General features: G+C 47.2%; 2 protein-coding genes across 7 annotated transcripts in view; one reads left to right on the forward strand and one right to left on the reverse strand.

Annotated features, from left to right (window-relative positions):
* The window catches only part of Dnai1 (dynein axonemal intermediate chain 1), a 67,803-nt gene extending 58,031 nt beyond the window's left edge, over positions 1-9,772 (reverse strand). The window contains exon 1 of the mRNA XM_032890220.1: positions 9,746-9,772. Within this exon, the coding sequence (XP_032746111.1) occupies positions 9,746-9,772 (27 nt within the window). The remainder of the gene's footprint in view (positions 1-9,745) is intronic.
* Positions 9,773-10,211: 439 nt separating this feature from the next.
* The window catches only part of Fam219a (family with sequence similarity 219 member A), a 50,194-nt gene continuing 44,284 nt past the window's right edge, over positions 10,212-16,121 (forward strand). For 4 of the 6 annotated variants that reach the window (XM_032892288.1, XM_032892299.1, XM_032892321.1 and 1 more), the window contains exon 1: positions 10,225-10,573. In XM_032892288.1, the coding sequence (XP_032748179.1) occupies positions 10,514-10,573 (60 nt within the window). In that variant the 5' untranslated portion in view covers positions 10,225-10,513. Of the gene's footprint in view, positions 10,574-16,121 lie in introns of all 6 variants that reach the window. The other 2 variants (XM_032892338.1, XM_032892310.1) reach the window with 2 other exon arrangements.

Raw genomic sequence — 16,121 nt, forward strand, 5'->3', positions numbered from 1 at the left:
ACAAAACAATGGGAAAGAACATCAGACCACTTTACATTCCACAATGTGATCATTGTCTTCCAAGAAATAAATAGTATAAATAGTATACCATTTCACAGTGCAACAATAGTGGATTTTGCTTTGTTTTGTAGACAGGGTCTCAAGGCCTAAACTTCACCTACCAATGCAGGAGAACATCACTGAGCCCACTTACAACAGCTTTATGTTATAATCCCATTATCACCACGACCTTTCCCTGTGTTGTCACATACTCCATTTCCACATACACTGGGGGCACCACCTGACAACAATAATAGTAATTGCTTTTGCATTAAATAGTCGCATAGTCTTTAAAATTACTGGACAGGTTGGGGAAGTTTTGTTTGCCTTTACCAACGTGTTTCCTATCACCAGTCCATCGTGTCTGGATGAATGGTGACAGTAAATCCTCTCAGCTTCGCTTTACTTGAAAACGTATTTCATCCTTCCTGTGAGGGACCCTTTTTATCATTGTTGTTGTTTATCAGTGTGTGTGCCTGTGTGTGCCTGTGTGTGTGCATGTGTGTGCGTGTGCGTGTGTGTGTGCGTGTGCCTGTGTGTGTGCCTGTGTGTATATGTGTGTGTGCCTGTGTGTGTGCCTGTGTGTGTGTGCCTGTGTGTGTGTGTGTGTGTGTGCCTGTGTGCGTGTGTGTGTGTGTGTGTGTGTGCCTGTGTGTGTGTGTGCCTGTGTGTGTGTGTAAGTGCACACTGTGGAAGTCGGGGGACAACTCTTGGGCTCTGGGCACTGAACTCAGCTTTCAGCTCTGCAGGGTGAGCTTTTACATGCTCAGCTGTCTCACTGCCCTATTATTTTTTTTCTTGAGAGGTGCTGGATAGAGAATTCTGGGTTAATAGTAATTTCTTTCAGTGCTTTAAATATATAATTGCATCGTGTCTGGACTCCATTGAGAAGTAATACATAATTTATATCACTGTTCCCTGTAAGCAATATGTCTCCCTCTCTCCCTACTCCCTCTTCTAAGATAATTCCTTCCTTCCTTCCTTCCTTCCTTCCTTCCTTCCTTCCTTCCCCCCTTCCTTTCTTGTACTAGGGATTTGAACCAGATCTGTGAAAAACTACAAGCTTACTAGGAAGAATGTGAATTGCACAGACTAAAAGCGGCTTCCTTGGAAGTGGCAAATGTGTGGACTGAGGCAAAAGGAAAGGGCACAGGGTGCCAAGGCCCAGAGCCAGCTCTCACTCTACTCCCTCTGTGCCCTGGGCACTAGGCAGAGCAGGGTCAGGTTACCTTCAGGAGATTCCTGGGAACCAGCTCTCCCAACCCCAGGAAGTGCTTCTACCTCAAGGTGGGGTGAACTGGAAACTTGGCTGAGGCTTTGAGTGAAGCAGCAGGAATAGCAGACCAGGCTATGAAGACCACCCCCTCCCGTGAGGTACAGGCTCTACAGCAGCATGGGACCCCAAGATGCTTGCCGGGCCCTCTGAGTCTAATCCTCAGGAGACTGCTGAGCACAGGCCAGCCTGTGAATGCTTCATTCTTAACTTTGGTTTTCAAAGGCATTACTATCAGGGGCTAGACCTGACTCTACTGTGTGTAACCTGCTTGTGCTCAATGAGTTCCTCATCATCCCAAAGGCTTCCCATTATTTGGGGAAACTCTGAACACTATTTCTTCATATTTTTTCTTCCTCTTATTTTTCCTTCTTGCATTCTAACAGCATACAAATTCCAATTACACACATGACATATTCCCACAGGTTACTAAAGCTTCATTTAAAAAAAAATCTGGTTCTGCAAATTGGATCGTTTCCATTCACCCATGTACCAGAATGCACTTATAGCCTAGCAAACTAGAAGGTGTGTATACAGAGGTTCCTCTACTCCTAGCAGGGTTACATCAGACAAACCCATTGTGAGTCAAATGCTTTTAACGCACCTAAGATACCAAACGCATTGCTTAGCAACGCAGTCCACTGTGATAGCTGTCAGGCCATCCATGAAATTTTCATTTCTGATAGTGCATTTCCCTATTGTTTGTATGTTTCTGCTAAGATTTTCTATCTGTCCATTAAGACAGAGATGTCTTTAATTCTGTAAATATGTCTATAAAGCCTGCCTGAAAGTCTTTGCCCGTTCTCACAATCTCCCCAGATTCTTTCTCCCCCTCTCAGGCTCCCCTTAGCATCTGTCTTCTGCTCCATACACACCCATGCCATGATCAAGAAAGTACCCGAGAGGTAGAGAGCAATGGTAAATGTGTGACTCACACTGGGTGTTCCCCTTCCTGAGGAATCGATGTCCTGTACTGCACATGGCTCAGTGCCTTAAAATGACTGCCTTAAATCGTGTTCACATTTATAGCCATCTACAGTGGGGGCAAGTCAGGAATTACTGCCTCATGGTGGGAAGAATGCAAGTTCCCTACAGTAACATCTTTAAAAGTTACATGGAAAGTATATGATATCTTAAAATTCACCACAGAAATGGGCTAATTTTTAAGTTCTACAGTAAAGGCTTTTGTAAAGGACCTAACCTTTGTAATGTAAATATCAGCCCTGAATGAAGGCACTGGACTAGAAGAAATTTGAGGCCCCTTCATGCACAATTCCGGAGAAAGAAAAGACTTGCCAGAAACAACACAAAAGTTACTTTAGTGTAACCAGGTTATATTTTACATTGAAGGAACCAATAAAAAAAAAAAAAAAGAGTAACTCTTTCTAGAGGAAACTGCCTGCTCCCAGCTTTGGCTCTGTGGCTTTGTCTCCGCACAGAGCCTGATAACAGACTCCATGACTGACTTCACTAAGCTAAGGTCACTCAGACCCTTTCCCTAAGAGTCTGAACCAGTGCCACAGAGAGCTAGGGCGAGACGGAGGGGCTGGTGGCATGCTCATGCGACGGAGAAAGCCAGTGTGAACATCATGAGCAGGGAACACTAAAGTTAGGAGAAGCAGGGACCATGGAAACAGTGGCTGGTTGGGGGAAAGAGCCGTCACCAAAAAAAGCAGAGCGGCTGTGAGTTAAGGACGAAGCCTCGGGCCTCTGCATCTGCTGTAGAATGACAGAATGACGGTTTTCCAACTCCACGGCGGGGATAGCTTTATGCTTATGTTACCGTCCACAGCCCTCCCTAGACACTTTGTGCATTCTCCCACCTGCCTTGTTTGAGCTGACTTGGGGGAGGTTCTGTTCTTTACAACTCAAAGAACTTGCCTACGATACAGACAGCCTCTGACGTATGCTGTTCTGACTTAAGTCTTTGCAACCTATGACGACGAAAGTGGTATGCAAGCTGTACAGGCCATACTTGAAATCGTGTTCCCGTCCTGTGCCGGGGCTGTGTGCTGTACTTTCTTGAAGTGCTAGGCAGCAACTGAGACAAAGCTCCCTGTCAGCTAAGTGCCCATAGGGTGAGTAGCTCATACTCTACAATGGACTGACTTACAGTGGGTTCATATGGCTGTAAACCTATTCCTCAGAATTTATTAGGCCTATAATGGCAAAAGAAATGGCTGGGGCCCTCTAGGGAGAGAGGCTAAAGTCCTTGTTATAAAGGTAGAAGTATAAACCTATGTGTCTGTCCACTCAAGGACCCACAGGTCACTTGGTCCATTTATACTCCAGGGCTGGATCTGAATACATGATACATGGAGAGCGCGGGTAAGTAAGAAAATGGGTATAAGGTAAGTGATAGGAGGGGGAGGAGCCTAAGCTAAACACCCACCCTGCTTGTACTTGGGACTGGACTGCTTTCGTGAGGATAAGGGTGGCATGAACAACTTCTGTGGGCAGAAAGAAGTTAGTGTTCAAAGTATTGCCATACATAGCTTTGCATCGTCTGCTAGCCACTCATGTCCTGATTCACTCAGCCACTAACCATTCACCCAGCAACCATGAGGCAGGGCCTTGGATGACAGCTAAGGGGACAAAGCTGCACTGTTTTCTATGCCCATGGGCTCGTAAGGCAGGGAGGCAAGATAAACGATGGGCATTAAAATCTAGCAAATCCAAAGCATGGTGACAACTCAAAGAAGGGGAACTAAAGTTTGATCAACAGCTACATTCTCTGCTTCTCCCATACCACCCTGTCAGTGCTCAAGGACTGGGAAGATGGAGCACGCCATCCACATTCCTGACCGGCAGAAACAATTTCATGTGGCTCGCTCACAGCTGGAACCAAGGAGCCAACATCACTCTTCGTCATCCTCGTGCAGGCTGCAAAGCCCAATGGTAAGCCCAAGCGAGAGCCCTGTGCCATTATTATTCAAGTACCGGGCATGTCCCAAATACTAACAATGTGTTAGGCTCCACATAGAACGGGGTGGGGGCGGGGGTGGGACTGAGTTCTGGCCTCAAACACTCACAGCTGTTTTGTAATCTGATAATTGCGCATGACAAACCTCAGACCATAACTCTGAAAATAGCATGACTGTAATCATAACAAAATGGAACAGCCATTGGCAAAATTTGTTTTCTAGTTATCACTTCCAGAAGGAATTCCGTAACACTATTAGGGGAAGAGAAGAGAAAACCCTCTCAACTTCCTGCCACGAAACCTCAAAATTATCATCGTTGGCATGCACCCTTTTTTCTCCCTTGTTTCAAAGCATCCCTCCTTCTGTCTGTGCCGATCCCATCCCACCTTCTCAGAGACTTGGATCAAGTCATAATTCAATTTTTCTCTCCTTTATCTTCAACTTCTCTCCATCCGGACCCTTTGCCACAGGGCTTAATATATTCAAGTTTTACTTTCATCTTTAAAAAAATATATATATCCTTGCCCATATGGTCTTCACTGCCTTCTACTTCACAGTCTCGATTCTACCTCTGAAGTTGTTCTCTGCTAAGTCCTTAATGAATTCCTAATCACTGCATCTGAAGGCCATGTCTCAGCGCTTTCTCCAGTGACTGTAGCACCAGGCCACATGGCTGACAGCAGCTGACAGCTACCCTGCCTCACCATCATCTCACGTCTTTGGTTATTTCTTATTCTCCATTTTGGATTTGTCTGTGTCTATTTGTACCTTAAACTTTGGTATTTTTCTCAGAAGATTTTCCTGTTTCCCCCAGAGTAACTGTGAGGAGACATGGTATGGTACCTCCTCCCCAACCATATTCCCTCATTCATTCTGAAAAAATAGCTGTGAACAAAAAAAAATCCACAAGTCCTGCTCCAACAAGCATACTGCATCAGGAGAGACATACGACAATCCGATAACACACAAGCAAGTGAATAATGACGAACCATGATGCCTGCTGTGGAGGAAAGGAGCGTAGGGCACGATAATGTATGTATGTATGTATGTATGTATGTATGTATGTATGTATGTATGTATACACACAGAGAGATGAAGGAAAGTGAACTTTAGCTCTGTCTTCTTCGACAACAGGGCAGGAGACAGCAGAATGGAATGTGGAGACTGAGCTCTGAGTTAAAAATCTTAGGATTTCCTGTGTGAGTGAAGACTTGAGCCACTGAAGAGTTCTGAATGGTGGACGACCTCATTAGACTGGCAGTTTGAAAAGATTTGGTGTTTTGTTTCAAATTATATTTATTTGTTTATTCATGTACTTGTGTGGGTGCTCTCGTGTGTGTGTGTGTGTGTGTGTGTGTGTGTGTGTGTGTGTCTGTGTCTGTGTCTGTGTCTGTGTCTGTGTCTGTGTGCCCACAACATGCACATGGAGGTCAGAGGACAAACTCTGGGAATTGGTTTTCTCTCGCCACTTGTGGGTTCTCAAAGTAGAATTTAAGTTTCAGATGGCAAGCCTTTTTCTCACATCTCACTGGCCCAGATTTTTGTTTTTTAAAGCAAGGTTTTGCTGTGTGCTAGCACTTGGGTTTTGTTTTTGTTTTTGGGGGGAGGGGGTTGTTTTGGTTTGGTTGGTTTGCAGGTGGAGAATGAATTCGAGAGGGCGTGGAAGGTGAAGAAAGAGCAGAGGTTTGGGTAGCCTAGGTTTGTAGAGTGGGCTTGGGAGTGGTAGTGGTGTAATTGAGAGAGATTTACAAGGAATGAAGTGAAAAGCCCAGGAAGAGAGTTCTTAGTTACCTAATGCTCTCTTTTTGCCCTTCCCCCTGCCTGGTCACCTTTCATCTAGATCACTGTCTTTGAAAGTGTTGCCCCAGGAGGGTTTCTTGTAAGACCACAAAGTTGTCCAACTGTAAATCCCTTTTCTTGGACTTTTATAAGCAAATGGTGTGAAATCCCAGACCTTTTTTTTTCCTCCCTTTTAATGATAACCAACTGAGTTATAAAGGGGTACTAAAATTTGTTAGTCATAAACTAAAATTAGCTCTTAACTGGAGTTCACAGAAGACTCTAATTTGGTTTTCTACTAAGAAGTCTGCCTGCCAGGCAATGTTTGGCAACGCTGCAAAGCCCCTGCACATAACACACACAGTTAGCTGGCATGCTCACCGTTTTTAGGAAGGATACTTTGTTACTGGGGCATTTACCAGTGATGTTTGGAGCTGGTCATGGTTTATGGTGCCTGGCATTCATGCATTTTAATTACAAATTATGATTCATGGAGTGCCATCATGAACGATTTAATATGGTGTGAGTTATTTGATTAACTGTGTGTGTGGCGGGGGTAAAGGCAAGACAGGCCAGAGGCACCTCCCCTACACTATTTCCTACTACTTGTTTCCCTTCCTTGCCAATCCAAAACACAAGGAGTGGGCCCCAGCCTCAGGAGCTTACACTTGCTATGCCATCCTTCCCAAGGCTCTCCCTCTCCCTCCCCACATCCTGGCAAACTCCCATGATGCCATACCCCTTGCTTGCCTTTTCTGAAAGCCCTCGCTCTATTCTCACCTCTGTGAGGCTCTTTCTGAGTTCCTTATTTAAATTATAATCATCTGGCCCCCTAAATGTCCATCTACATCACCCTGGTTTGTTTTTCTTCTTGGCACCTACTATCACCTAATACGCCCTGTATTTTATTTATTTATTTATTTATTTATTTATTTATTTATTTATTGACAATTTACCTCCATTTCGTTTCACTCTGTGTCACCAATACTTAGGACAGTACCTGGCAGTGACAACCCATCTGTAGTTATTGCATACAACGAAGTAGTTACCTCATGAGGACTTCATAAGCTCTTAGTCTCCTAAGCCACAGATGCACATAGTTCAAGTCCAAACCATTCAAAGCCCTGTTGCGAGAGCAGCCGCACACAGAGAAACCAGAAGAACATGTTTACACATGCATCTCCTTTCCGCCAGGTACCACTAAGCTCCCTGCTTTGACTCCCATACCAGGCACACTCCTTCCTACCCATCAAACACACTCAGAGGAAAACTCCCAAAAGATGAGCTCATGCATTCAGATTAATATCCAACCAATTCCTTTTCAGAATTAAATGTATGCAAGGTTTTATCCACGTTCCAGAGATCAACAATGAATAAGAATACAGATTTGATCCTTGCTACAACAAACTTTACCCAGTGGTAGGCATATCACCCTGTTCTGTTTCCAGAAAGTGGGCTTAGTCCTTTATAGGAAAATATGACTGCCATGTTGAAACTCAACAGACACACAAGAAAGGAAAAGGAAATTTAGGGCAGGGAAAGATGATGCAGACGGAGGTAGATAGGAAAGGCCACGGAGCAAGAGCAGTTTCTAGGGCCTCGAGCAGAAAGATACTGTGGATATCAGTCTAGAGGCAGAGAGCGGGTCAGTGTGCTGATGGGAGAGTTTTCATGACGTTAATGATAAGGTCTGAAGTACACTGGGTAATGATGACAGCTCATTCAGGGACATCTGGGCCCTCGGAACCCAGTTAGACTTTTGAGACTTTGAGAGCAAGAGAAAATATTACAAAGCTGGTCTGGGGAGGTGATTCAGCCATTGAGAGCACACATTGCTCTTGCAGAAAACCTGAGTTTGATCCCCAGAGTCCACGTTGGGTGGCTAACAACCATCTATAATTCTAGCTCCACAGGTATCTGATGCCTATGGTCTCAGCAGCCACCTTCTGATTGGCAGTGTGACCAGACCAATATGTTTAAATTTTTCTCTGTCCTCTAACTGTCCCAATCCTGGCCTTCCCTTACCAGGATGAGCTCCTAAGTCCTACTGCCCTCCTCCCTGAGGCCTCCCTATTGTCCCCACCTGCATGCCTCTCTCTCCTTCAACCCAAGAATAAGACCTTCATCCTTCTGTTCTCTGTTATACTGGGAGACAGAAACCATGTCTCAAGCACGTCCCACTTATCCCATAGTTTAGGGCTTAGTGTTGATCTAAATTGAATCTCAGTGAGACAAGATCATGATAAGCACAACCTAGCCTTTCCTGACAACACCCTAGTGTTTAAATTGTACTAAAATACCCCTTCCCTCCAGCAGACAGTGCTGATGTGTGCAGGGCCCATTGGCCTAGGTGTTCTCTCCTTCCTCTCTGTTGTCACCTCTTTCTGTTTTCAATGTAACTAGTCACTGATGTTGCCCCAAATAAGACTAGAGAAACTCATTCTGTTCAAATTATGAGCTGCTAGGAAAAAAAAATCCATCTGTGTTAAGAGAAAGCAGACTAGTGCTTAGGGGGTAGGAGGTAGGAAGAACTCAACTGGACTAAGGCACAGAGAATTTCTTGTAATTGAGGACATATTCTATGTTTTGATTGTATCGATATAACAACTCTATCAAAACCTGAAGCATCAAAAGCATGTTTTACTATATATAGCTACCTCGACCTTGGTAATGTCAAGTTAAAACAAACTGTCCATAAATTAAGGGTCAGCTGCCTTAAGCACAGAGCAAGAGTTTCAAATCACGATTCTGCCTCAACATAAAACCAGGGCATGACCAATACAAGGATAGACAGCCTCTTAAAGGCTACAGAGCTCTAATACCGATCAGCTGTAGATGATGCGTGTAAAAGAAGCAGAGGGCACAAGATTGATATACAAGAATCACTACCGAAATATGTGAAGTCTTAAATATCATGGACACAGATTTGCTCTCCAAATCTCAATATACCTAGGCTCAAGTGTAGAAAAGCATTTTTTTAAAAGTTAGAAGCTCTGCTAGAAGTTAGAAAAGCAATTTCTGCAGGACACTGTCATTCTTTTATATCCCAGAATGCTCCTCGAGAACCTGAGACTAGCTTGTCATGCATGTGATTCTGGGAGGAGTAACAAATCTCCTGTGAGGAGGGATGACATCTTGCCAGGTGACAGAGACATAGCTAATGTTCCCATGGCTAAGTGGATGAGAGTCTTATAAGGAGGAGATTTGTGTTTGAGGGCAGGGAACACAGTTTAAAAAAAAAAAAAAGGGTCTTTCTCTTCTTCCTCTCTGCTTGACTTCTTGTTCCAAACTCCTGTATACGATCTGTTCTATTCTGGGTCTCCTGTGCACTTCTCGTGTTCCCCTTTCTGAGTTCCCACATGGCAAATGGCCTCTTGTCTGCACTTAACTCAGCACGGACCATGCAGCAGTGCTGAACAAAAAATCCATTGGGACAAGAATGAAAGGGCAACAAGGAAGGGACTGAATGGAATATTGAGGTCTAAGGGGGTAGACTAGACAAGACGGGTCTGTGAAGAGCTGGAAATAATAAGAAAATACAGATTCGCTTAAAAGTAAAATGACTGTGGGTTCAGGAAAATTTGGGAGAGAAGGGCAGGACTTGTGAGAGAGAACAGGAGAATCAGGTCAGTGGGAACACAAGAGAGAGAAAGGTTGGAGGTCAACAGGAAATAATTGGCGGTTAAGGTCAGAGGTCATCAGAAGACAGCAGGCCACAGTAAGACATTACCTGCTTACGAATCTGTTTCGAGGGCATTGCCGCAAAAATTAGAAAGCACCTCAAACCCTGCAAAACCTACAAAACGCTTCCTCTCCCGGGGAGAAGTTCCTCCACACACAGGAAATGCAGACTCTCTTCCACTTCAGTTCCCAGTCACCAGGGTTCTTCAGGGACAGCTGACGTTGTGGGTCCTCGCGCCCTTGTAGAACAGCATCAGCTCCTCCCTGACGCGGTTACCCAGCAACCGATAGGCACCGAGCGCGCAGGCGCACCTAGAGCCCCTCCGGGCACGGGGAAGAGGCGGGGCTTGGACGCGCAGGGATCCTCTGGCTCCGCTAAGCCCCGCCTCCGCAGCGAAAGTCCGCCCTCCGCGCAAGGAGCTCCCGCAAGTGGGAAGGGCTGGGGCGCCCAGACACCGCCTTCTCATGAATAATGCAGGATCCGGGCGGTGTCCCGGACCCGGAAGTGGAGTTGCAGAGTCACCGCAGTGGCTGAGCTGCTGACAGGAGGCGGCGGCGGAGGAGGAGGCGAGGCAAGACCTGCGGCTCCGCGGGGCTACTGCCGCGGTAGCTCTAGGCAACCCCACGGAGCTACGCCGGTCTCAGTCATTCCGCGAGCCTCTCGCCGCCTGTCCATCCTTCCATCCGCCTATCCGCCCGACTGGTCTAGGGCGGCCTAGTCTGCATCATCTGCCGGGCTTCTGGGGCCGCCGCCCCGCGCGGTCGCATCGGCGTCCCTGGCCGCGCCCGGCCCCTGGCCCGCTCGCCCGCCGGCACCATGATGGAGGAGATCGACCGGTTCCAGGTGCCCACCGCGCACTCGGAGATGCAGCCGCTGGTGAGGGGGCGGGCGGCGGGCAGGCCAGGGCCGGGAGGGGCGCCGCCGGAGGGGAGGGAAGGAACTAGGCCGTGGGGATTGTGCGAGGGGGCGCCATCTGATAAGGTGGAGGGAGTCCTGAAAACGCTTTGCCGGGGAGGGAGACTTGCAGAGCGAGAAAACCGTGGGAGATTACCAGCGGTGGGAGCGAAGGACCTGGAAGGTCGGAGGGCACGGTCAGCAGATGCAGAACGCCATCCGATAGGACCAAGGGAAGCACTATACTGCACACCGCTAGTGGAGGCTAATTTAGGAGGATGTCTGTCACAGAGCATCTTTGGCAGCAGGCCCCAGGGGTCGGGTTGAGAAAGGCGTTAACCCTCAAGGCCTGTGATGCTCAGGGCGAGGGAGGAGACCAGCAGGTCAGTCTAGGGAGGAAGGAAATAGGCCTTTAGAAAAGGAGAGACCTGCCCGCCGGTCCTTTAGATAAAGATAGCAAAGCTGAGCAGGAACCAGGCACCAGTGGGGACAGAGGTTCATTGCAGGACCTGGGAATTCCCTTCCTCTCGAGAGAGGAGCCCATTTCGATCTGGGGGCATCGGAATCGGGAAAGGGAAGAAGAGTGTGCGGTGGCGAGATGGAGAATCAAGGGTATCCATGAGAACGCTAAGGTGTCTCCAGGATAGGAGGTGGAGCTGTGCTGGAGTGGGCTGTGCCGACCGGTTCGGAATTCGGAAGAGCCCTTGTCATCTTAGGCCTACGTGCATGGAGTCTTTGCTGGGCGGGGATCCTGCCTCCGGTCCGTGGTCCTGGAGTCAGGCAGGAATGATGTCATCGATGCCGGCGCCGAGGGGATGGAAGGGGGAGGGTGATGCCAGTTTGTGGAGGCATGGCCTAAAGAAGACGTTGCCTGCTGGCCATTGCCCTGAGGCTACCTGACTGTCACTGCTGTCGGCATATGGGTAGGAAAGTCAGAGGCCTAGCCAGCTGACCTAGAGAAGGGAGAGGAAAGGAATGTAGAGGCCATGTTCATTCGCTTAACCCACCTTGGGGCCTGTGCTAGTAAGAGCTAAAACGAGGTGCGATAGGCCAGGAACCAATAGGTAATGGATGCCTTGTTTTCTGGTAGGGCTGACCCGTGCTCTCCAACTCCTGAAGCTTGAGGGCTCCCTAAGTCTCTTCCTTCTGTGTTAGTTAGTCAGGGTGGCCCAGAATAGGTTCTTCCCTTGGGCCTTCAGCTCCCAAATGGACTGGTATGCTTTGTGGTTTCATAGAGAAGGAACTTGCCTATTACAGTAGCCAAGTGGGAAGGTGGGAAGTATGGCAATCTCCATGCCAGGTAGTTTGCTGGGTAATCAACTGCCTTGGAGCTGGCAATGAGTGTCTTCTACGTTTGGTGAAGCTGAAACAGATGGGCTTTATAGACGTGCATAGTATTAAACTGAGAGATGCTGCAGGACTTTTTCCTATCTTGATGCCACTACGGAATTAGCTGGGAAACAGAAAATCTCCAGGGAAAAGTTTGTTCTGTGGAAGTAAAGAAGGACCTTGGGCTGAGTTAGAACTTCATAGGTTCCCTGTTCAGCTAACCTTGTTTTCAAACTAGGATACCCTTCCAGCTCTAAGCTGATCATGTGTGGATGAGAGGGGCGGAGGTTCTGGTAAGTCCAGGAGAGGAGGTAGTTCTTGTTTATTATCTGAGGTTCCCAAGATCATACCTGACCAGGGAAGGAGAAGAAGGAATAAAGTCATCAGGATTGTGCAATTGGTTTTGGGGATTCTGTTATTTCCTGGTATTCTTTCTTAATCCTGGGCAGAAGACTCCAGGGCTGTTTTGGTTTGTGTGGTCCTTAAGTAGAGAGGTTTATGGTGAGGAGGTGCCTATTAGGATAGCTATAGCTGCCCACGCCCTTTTCTGAAGGCTAAAGCAGTCTTTAGAGAATGCTGTGCCGAGGCTGAGGGAATCTTAAAGAAATGGCAATATAGTCTCACACCTGAGGGTCAAAGACAGTGTCCTGTTTCTTGACTCTGTTCCCATATTGGAGTCTAGAGATACTCCCACCCCACCCCCCAACCCCAAACTCCTTAAGTGTCCTTTAATCCGTTGAGAACAGCAGAATCTTGTGTAGCATTTCCCCAAGGACATTCATTCGGGTCATAAGGAATCAAGATGCACACCACAGAGTAGAATGTAGGGGTGTTTGGAGAAAGACATCAAATTAGGGTCCCAGGCTCTGATTCACCTGTGATCTCTTCCAGTTTTTGCTATTATTTATGGAGACCTCTAGGAAGTCTTCCTTGAACTGAGATAACCTATTTATTCATTCAGTGTTTAAACAATAGTTCCTCATTCTGCCTTCCAAAGAATATCATGAAGCCTGATATATTGACTCTGAACAATGATTTACCAAATACTTACTGAACATCTACTCTGTTCTAGATAACTACACAAGCTATCAGGGGCACAGTGGCTAGCAACATAAGTTCAGCTGGGGCCCTGCCCTGCTGAAGCACACGGTTCAGTAAAAGTTTATTTCTTTTGTTCACTCTGTGAGTAAGCAGCCCGAGAGCAGAGTGGAGTCAGCCTTCTTAGACCCCAAGAAAAGATAAGGCAGCTCCAGTATTGGCCCCGTTGGTCCTTTCAGGACCCGGGTGTATGGACAGAGGCCTGTGTCTTGGGCCCCATCATCAAAATAACCCTCCCCACCCACAGTAGTAAGAGAATGCAGAAGGCCGTTCCTCTCTTGGGAAGGTGAGCTGTAGGAGAAGCATCTTTTTCTTTATTTTTACTTGAAAGAGAAACTTGTCTTGAAAAGGAGTCTGGGGGAGTGGCAGCAGCTAGAGAGAAGGTGCAGCCAGTAGATCTGGGTGTTTCCAAGGTGCTAATTTAAGCATTAGCTCTCAGCTAGTGGGAGGCAGACGAAGAAATCCCTGCCCTGTTGTTGCTGCTGCTGTTACCACAGCTGCCTAGAGCCTCCTGTCTAGGGCGGGAGTTTGCCTGAAAGGAGCGGCTTCCCTTCTTTCCCCATCATTGCAATTATTTAATTGGCCTGGCTGCATCTCAGCAGCTGAACCAGGCCCTAGCCTGTCTCTGAGCTCCCCAGGGTCTCTTCTTGTTTCCTTAGAAAAGAAAGGAGAGCTCCTCTTGGTGACCTATTCCCTAGGCTCTTCTCCTGCTCCGTCTGTCTTTCAGAAACATCGGAATGGCCCATTATGTGTGCTAGCTGTGCCACACACCTCACGGAGCCAGGGAAACTCCTTGATGCCCAGGGCTCAACTGCTCAATTGCTGAGCAATTGGGTAATATGTGGGCTGCTATTGGTATGAAGGGCAGGCCCAGGCCCTCTGACCTGTTGTCTGTTCAGCTGGTTGGTGTAGCCATACCGTCTACGTCTTGGAAGAGATTTGTTGCAAGAAAAACTCAGAGCTTTTGAGTACTTAACTTCATCAAGCAATACTCTGCCTCCTGTTCAGTCAGAGGCATAAGATGATTACAGAATGGCACTGGCAACAGACATGGTCGTTGCATGCTTCAGAGAATGCTAGTCTAGCCTCACTGAAACCAGATTACCCATTAACTCATTTGCTTAGTTCATGAATTAGTACTGTAAGGATATGGAGACAAGTAAGGGCTCTGGTTATGGATCTCCAGAATGATGACAGATATATGTCATATCTTCCTAAAATATTGACATAGATACATGCCAGAATGAACAGGAATGCATGGTAATCTGGAGAGAGTAAGAGAAGGCTGCCATCCTGACCTCTGACTGGAGCTGAAAGAGGAAGTTAGGACTTCTGTTGTCTGCTGACTCTAAGGGCTCAGGATTGCCAGGATGTTAACTCAATGGCTGGGCCACAGGAGCCCCTGAAAGAAGAAGAGCATCACAAAGAAAGCAGCCAGCACTGTGGGAGACAGTATATGTGTGCTCTGGTCTAAGTGCCTTTAAGATGTTCCTTGAGGTCAGATGGTTTGTCAGTTTAAGGATAGAACCTGGAGAGAAGCCATTTCTCTCCATCTTCCTCTTTGGAAAACTAGGGTTGGGCTTGCCAGGGCCTTAGTCTTTACCTACACAGCTCTTTCTCCAAAAACACACTAAGAAAGAACCTAGATGCTGTGTTGGGATCAACAAAAGAGACTCTCAAGGCAGGAGTATACCCAGAGCAGGGCTGACTGAGGCATGTGGGATAGATAATAAGTACCATAGGAGAACCAAAAAGGGCTCAGTGCCTGCAGAGATGGGCTCTGGTCCAATGGTAAGGGGGGACTTACTTGTCACAGAGTCAACAGTGCTCACCAGCTCTTAGAAGAGGATGAGGAGCACCAGTCTGACATGGTGCAGGAAAGGCAAGAATCCCAGGCAGTGGGCATGGAGGAAGAAACTAGAGGGCATTTGGGACAAATTTAAGGCTATTATTGTAGGAAACACATCTGAGCGTAGGTAATTGCTTTCGTGGTGAATGAGGTTGAAGAAGGTGAGGTTGGAGGGTGAGAAGGCAGTAGAGAGGTGTCTGAGAGATAAGGTCTGAGCTTAAGCAGATGTAGAGAGGGGAAGGGGACAGACGTGAGTAAAGTGGGATGGCAGAATCTGGAGCCCCTTCAAAGGTGTTGTGGAGAGCTAGGAAACCAGATGACCCCAAGGTCTCTGCTATGGATGTGGATGGGGGAAGGGACTATCACCAAGCGTCTCAGGAAATGTGCAAGCTGCACTCTTGCTTTAGAGACTTCTTATAACAGAGAAGGTGTCTCTTTACCTTTGCACAACTTCTGGGATCATAGTGGACTCGGGAGTTCTGAACAAACACGCAGAAGGATGACAGTGACCCCTCAGCCTCAAAGAGTCACTGAGATACATACGTGCTTCTCTGAATGTTTCTCCCTTGCAGCCTGGCTCACTGAGTGGAAGAGAAACCAGAGTTTTGTTTTGTTTTTTAATTTATTCTTTTCTAGACAGAGACTCATGTAAACCAGGCTGGCCTCAAACGCAATAGGTAGCTAAAGATGATCTTGAACTCCTGTCCTCTTCCCTTCCTCCGTGGATAGGCGAGGTATAGTCACAGTGTAAGCAAAGGTGACATAGAACTTTGGATCCTTCTCCCTCCATCTGCCAAGTGCGGGATTCCAGTGTAATCTGCAGAGATTTCGGGCCCGACTTCTCATCATCTCTGGTTGGGTGTCTAGGTCCTTCCACTGGTTTATTCTACAATGAATATGTGCATGCTACAGCATCATCTGCAAGAGCCACAACCAGAAAAGGACAACACACCTTCCTCTTGTGAGAACATTTCATATACCTTGCAGGCTGCACTTGAGTTGAAGCCTGGTGCTACTTCACTGCAGGCAAGGGGTGCCAAAGACACACACTTCTCTTACGGGTGGCTTGGCTTCTCGGATGGCCCCAGTGTGGCTCTGCAGGCCAGTGATCCCATGGTAGCTGATGTTCAGGTGGAGTCGTTCACAAACCTCAAGCAACCCATTGCCTTCAACTGCTGGTAGCCCAGAATGAACAGGAATTGAAAGTAGAGACCTCTCTGCTTGAACTTGATTAGCTTCTGGGCCGCACTTCCT

This window comes from Rattus rattus, chromosome 1 (genome assembly GCF_011064425.1).
Source record: "Rattus rattus isolate New Zealand chromosome 1, Rrattus_CSIRO_v1, whole genome shotgun sequence".
Lineage (NCBI taxonomy): Eukaryota > Metazoa > Chordata > Mammalia > Rodentia > Muridae > Rattus > Rattus rattus.